This window comes from Sesamum indicum, linkage group LG10, assembly GCF_026168435.1.
Source record: "Sesamum indicum cultivar Baizhima isolate 11 linkage group LG10, ASM2616843v1, whole genome shotgun sequence".
Taxonomy (NCBI): Eukaryota; Viridiplantae; Streptophyta; class Magnoliopsida; order Lamiales; family Pedaliaceae; genus Sesamum; species Sesamum indicum.
In genome coordinates, this window is record NC_142666.1 from 3,235,349 (window position 1) to 3,241,348 (window position 6,000).

General features: G+C 29.3%; 1 protein-coding gene across 1 annotated transcript; it reads right to left on the reverse strand.

The window, feature by feature from the left end:
• Positions 1 to 1,686: 1,686 nt before the first annotated feature.
• LOC105172471 (germin-like protein 5-1) lies at positions 1,687 to 3,489 on the reverse strand. The gene is made up of 2 exons (XM_011093913.3): positions 3,229 to 3,489; positions 1,687 to 2,400 (listed from the first exon to the last, which is right to left on the reverse strand). Exons 1-2 carry the CDS (start codon positions 3,329 to 3,331, stop codon positions 1,862 to 1,864), a joined length of 642 nt encoding a protein of 213 aa, XP_011092215.1. The 5' UTR covers positions 3,332 to 3,489; the 3' UTR covers positions 1,687 to 1,861.
• Between the last annotated feature and the right edge of the window lie 2,511 nt (positions 3,490 to 6,000).

The window sequence follows — 6,000 nt, forward strand, 5'->3', positions numbered from 1 at the left end:
TTGTTCTAGTAACATAATATTAGTAAAATTTGTCAACATCTTTGGGGATAATTACATCACCGTCTCCTAAATTTTGATGTATTACACGTTGACACCTTGATGTTTGAGAAATTATATTTAATGTCCTTGACGTTTGTTTTTATCTAACAAATAGATTCTTACGTTAGCCGAAATCACTGAATTTGTTGATATTAACAAAAAGATTAAATGACTTCTTACTCACTTATATAACCCCAATTGACTTCTTACTCACTTATTATACGCCAAACAAATACTTTCAGACGAAAATACCATTATAAGGGTGAAGATCTCTTCACATGCATTAGCGTGTGAAAATGTATAAGGGTAGTTTGGTCAGAAAAAATTTATTTGACATGTAATAGACCAGTAAAAAATCAATTGGGGTTAAATATAAATTTTTTGTTCAATTTTATTACTAATATAAGCAAATTCGATAGATTTCAACTTAAGAATTAGGAATTTATTTATTAGATAGAAAGAAACATCAAGAATACTATATATAATTTTCCAAACATCATAAAAAAGCACTGTAGTAATTCCATATCTTCATTTAAAAAAATATTTTACACACACTATATATGTCTGTTCAATGTAATAAAAAAAAATTACGAAACGAATTTGCAGCAGAAAATCCAATTGGATAGAAAAAGGGATTATAGCAAAAAGGACAAAAAACACTTGAGTTGTGCAATACATTATTTGTTGAATAATATGAATAATGTAAGTAGGCTTAAGAGTGAAGAGTTTAAAGTAGTAATGTTGTTGTGGGTGTAAGAATTAAGCAAATAATTAGGTAAAGGTTAATTTCTTCCGACAAAGATTTGATAAATTACCATATTTTTGGTTGTTGGCCTTTTGTCTAATCATATGATATATTTTGTCCCATCTAATCACTACTAATCCCATCATAAGTTGCTTTGTCTTTTTCTCTTCACACACACTTTAATTGCTTTATAAACAAGTCATTTCCATTCCCATATATTCTAATTAATTCCACCCTTTATCAATATTCTAGAAATTAATTAATAATCTATAAATTATAATTCTAGCTAAACATTATTTTTGTTTTTTATATTGTATTACGCGTGACACGTACATGATATCTGCGTAAAATTCATATCATTATTATGCATTTCAAAGTATAATTCACTCATATAAATAAATATATATACATACAATATAAAATATAAATATTTACAATCATTTAAAATAAGCATATATCAATTTATTGCTGAGACATAAGTTCTTAAAAATGAGTTTTTCTTATTGCAATTTCTACTTTTAAGTTGTTTAAATTAAATTAAAAGTTATAAACTATTTAAATTAAGATGAATCACATTAAAAATTATAAATAATTCTCTACGGACATTTGCAACTTATTATATATATAAAATTATCGAATATTTGAGTTGTCTTTCTAAAATAATCTAATTTTAACTTTTTTCTATGCTTCGTTTTTGTCACTATTCATTATCTTACGATTTTCTTGATAACTTATGTTGGTTGCAAAATAGAAGCTACGGCAGATACTTTGAAATTCTAAAATTCAAACTATGTATATAATTTCTGTAACATACATACATATTACATAATCATTTATATAATTGAAGTGAAATAATCAATCATACTTTTCTCTATAATTAATATGGAAAATCTCAATTCCTCTTGTAGTAATAAGCATGGAATTTTCTTTTTTTCAAGAAATTCAAATTTTATTTTCGATCACAATTGAAAAAAAAAAAAAAGGAAATTTCTCGTACACGTGTAGAAATTCCAATCTTCTTTGTTTTTTTTTTTTTAATTTAATTTTAATTTTTTTTATCAGATAATCCATCATCGATCAATTCTTGGGCGCGAATCTGGACTTGATCTTCTCAATTTCCTTGGTGCCCACCTGAAACGCCTTCGTCAGGACGTCGTCCGGCACCGCCGGCTTGGCCGCGAACAGGGTGGCGGCGATGGACTGCGTCCCGGGGAGCTGGCTGTTGAAGGCGGAGATGACGGCGGCGGGTTGCTTCCCGTTGTTCTTCTGGAAGTGGACGAGGCCTTTGGGGAAGGCGAACACCTCGCCCTCCTTGATGGACTTGGAGATGAGGGTGTTGGAGGTGGTGATGAACCCCACGTCCAGCTCCCCGTATAGAACGAACACCATCTCGGTGGCGCGTGGGTGCGTGTGGGGCGGGTTGAGTCCGCCGGGGGCGTAGTCGATGCGCGAGAGGGAGACGCCGAGGGTGTTGAGGCCCGGGATTTTCTCTACGTTGGCGCCGGTGACGAGTGATCCGGTGGTGGTGTTGGTGGCGCCAGGTTTAGCTATGCCGGCGAAGAAGAAGTCCTCCGCCGTGAAGTTTGACTTGCAAGGGAACCCGTTTACCTTCACACCTGCTCAAATTACACACACACTCACACACTGATGTTATTATCTATTTTCCTATAAAAAAAATATTAAATAATATCGCAACATTTATCTAATACCAAAATAATAATAATAAAAATGAAATTTAATTTTGCCTGGAATTCTTGATTTTCATTCATATTTTGTAATTACTAGTTTCTTAGTAAAATAAAATAAAATACTAAAAAATAATAGGATACATATATTAATTTGAGAAAGGAGTTGAAGTGAAGTTAAGAGTAGTAGGTGAGGTGGGTGCAACTTCTTGCACCATTATTAATGCATATAATAATACATGTATAATGATAAATCAATAATTCAAATAATTACGATAAATAATACGAATTTTAAGAGTACTAAATATAAATGTTAATTTTAAAATTTATATATAATTATATTAAATTTCAAAAAATAAAGTGTAATTATCTCATAATATAGTATTAGTCATGGAAATATGTTTTTTTAAAGAAAATATATGAAAAGTAAATAATCATATATGTATATGGTGGATGCATAAGAGGTATGGATTGAATATTTTATCATACATTTCTATTACATTTAACGTATAAAATTATGTAAATTAAAACGGACTTTTTTGAAGTTTTATATATAATTGAAAATTCATTTTTCAAAAACATTTAAAACACTTAAAATTATAAATACATTCTAATATGCTAAGAGGTATTTATTAAAATATTTATAATTTCAAAATATAAATATATAATTCCTGAATAGATAATTTTGAATTTAACATAACAAATATCATAATATTTTATTAGTAAGCAGCAAGAAGGGAAAGAAAGAAAGAAAAATACCAGAAGTGAGATCAGCAACACAGACATCTTGAAGCATGTCTGGATCCGCACAAACTCTGCTGCTCAACATCATCACAACACCCAATAATATCACCACTTCCATCACTGAAAGAACCAAAAACAGTGTATGTATATGTGTGTGTGTGTGTGTGTGTTGAAAAGGTTGTAATAATGATAGATAAAAAACCAAAGGGAACAGCTGTGGATGAATTTGGAAAGAAGAGGTGGGAGGGTTTTTGGAATTGGTGGGGAGTATTTATAACCCCAAGAATTTCAGAGTTAAATATTAGTGACTTTTCTGGGGTGGGGTGGGGAGGGGGTAGGGGGGTGGGTAGGAGAAGGGTGGCATGAAGTTGTGCTTGTAAGAAGCACGAAACATGCCAACGTAGACCAAAAGTGAAGCGATGAGGATGAATTCGCACCTCGGAAGGTGCAAATTTTTCATTTCTTTTTCATTATAGCTCTTCATTAGTTTAGTTCCATGCCATCAAATATGAAGACCCTTATTGCCAACCAATATTTTTCCAAATTCTTTCACATTTTAATGCATCACAAAAGTTAAGTAACTAATTTATTCAAGAGCAATTAAGGGTTAGAAAATTTGGGATAATTACATTTGCACCCACATCTATAGTTTATTTACAATTTTTTTTTTAAAAAAAATTATACATGCGCCCTCCAAAAACGTCAACATTATTATAAAGAGTATTATCCCTACTTTATGATCGCCAAAGTAATTTATATAATTATGTAAAATACAATGATAGTTTGTCTAAATAAATTATAATTAGGGATTATAAGAATATAAATCATCCTATATATTTTAGGGTTAAATACAGTTACCATCCTAAAGTCCATCCCACATTAATTACCCCCTAAATAATTAAAATCTTAAAAAAAAAAACCCTGATCTTTACTTTTTTAAGTTTGGAAATTAAGTCCAATTTACTCTTACAAAAATTGCTTGTGAAAAATAATAAAGAGATTTTTAAAATGTCAAAACCATAATTTGTCTAATTCTATTTTCACTTGTTTATCGAATCTTTTTATTTTATAATCCTAAAATACTTAGAGCTTTTTTTATTTTAGTTTCACTTTCTTGTAAAATCAAATTAAATGTAAACATGCATATATATTTATATATTTACTCAAAGAAATATACGATTAATAAATTTAACCAAAAAAGTTGATGAACTAATAAAAAATATAGAATTAAAATATTTATATATATATATATACAATAATTTTATAAATATCGTAATTTTATGCATGTATAAATTTATTTTTAACGTGGTTTGACAAACAAGTAAAACTAAAATAAAATAAGCCACAAGTACTTTAGGATTACAAAATAGAAAAAGCTCGATGAACAAGTGAAACTAGAATTAAACAAATTATGATTTTGGCATTTTAAAAATCTCTTCTTTTTTTTTCACAAAATAATTTTTGTAAAGGTAAAATGGACTGTTCAAATTTAAAAAGTAAACATTAGGGTTTTCTTTGAAAATTTTAATACTTTAAGGGGTAATTAATGTGACGTGGATACTTTAGGGATGGTAACTGTATTTAACCCTATATTTCACACTCATACAACCTTAACGACATGCTCGATTGATCCCATTTTCGTTTCTTATTGGGTAAATTACAACGGGCTCTCATGAGATTTCTCATAATTTCAAATACCCCTTATTGCTTGAAAAATTTCAAATACCCCTTTGAAATTAATTATAAATACCCTAACAAATAATCCTCTACAAAGAACTATCATAAGGAAGCATCTGTTAAATTATTAATAATTTTTTAAATAATAAAAAAAATTATAATATTATAACAAATTTTAAAAAAAAATTGATTGTAAGCATCCTCATTAATATAGAGAGATAAATTGCATTTTTTTTCATAGGATTTTTTTTTTTTTTTGCACATCTTCATTAATATAGAGAGATAAATTGTATTCAATCCTACTCAAATTAAATCGATGTGGTTTGTTTCAATCAGTCCGATAAAGTAAGGGGCATACATAACTCATAAGGGGTAAAATGGGTTATTGAGTTTCTTATAATATTGATCCGCTTGAACTTGTCGTGTCAATCTAACATGTGGAATTGAGTTTCATCAATCTTCAGAGATATGGTAAAAATTAAAAATATCGTGTCAATCTAATATGTCATGTCTTGTAATGATTGCAGATGATGAGTTGATGTGGCTTGAAAGTTCTAAGGCCTCCTTACACTAGTGAAGTGTTTTACAATACAAAACGTGAAGTTGAAAAAGTCACATCTAGCATACGATAAATTGCACAACATGGTCTCAATCGTTGCACTTCATACCGTGGAAAGAGAGTTTTCAACAGCGGATTGAATTTTCTATTGCAAACCGTATTTCATGTCCTACTTCATTCAATATATACTCATCGCACGTATAAAGATAACATTATGTACTTTATTTAGTGAAAAAATTTATACACATGGCAAGTGTATATTAAACGGGGTAGGAGATGGAATACAATTTTACAATAAATAATCCGATCCTCACATTTGGGAGGCTGATAAATATTGATTACGGACAATTTTGATTGTAGATATAAGGGCATTATAAGTCCTAAAATTTCCTCTCCCTAATTAAATGGGATGTTTTTTAAAATACTATATTTTTTTTTCTTTTTTTTCCGAGCCCTCATCTGGAACTGATAATGTTGAAATATGTCAATAATCTCCAATATAAAAATAGAAATAGGAAATTTAAGTATCTTATAAGCTCTACAATCTTTTT

What these genes read in the sequence shown, in the direction of transcription:
- LOC105172471 (XM_011093913.3), bottom strand. Translation starts at nt 3,331, where the DNA reads ATGGAAGTGGTGATATTATTGGGTGTTGTGATGATGTTGAGCAGCAGA. An exon ending in TGTTGCTGATCTCACTTCTG is followed by an intron (nt 2,401 to 3,228) that starts GTATTTTTCTTT and finishes TAATTTGAGCAG; the next exon opens with GTGTGAAGGTAAACGGGTTC.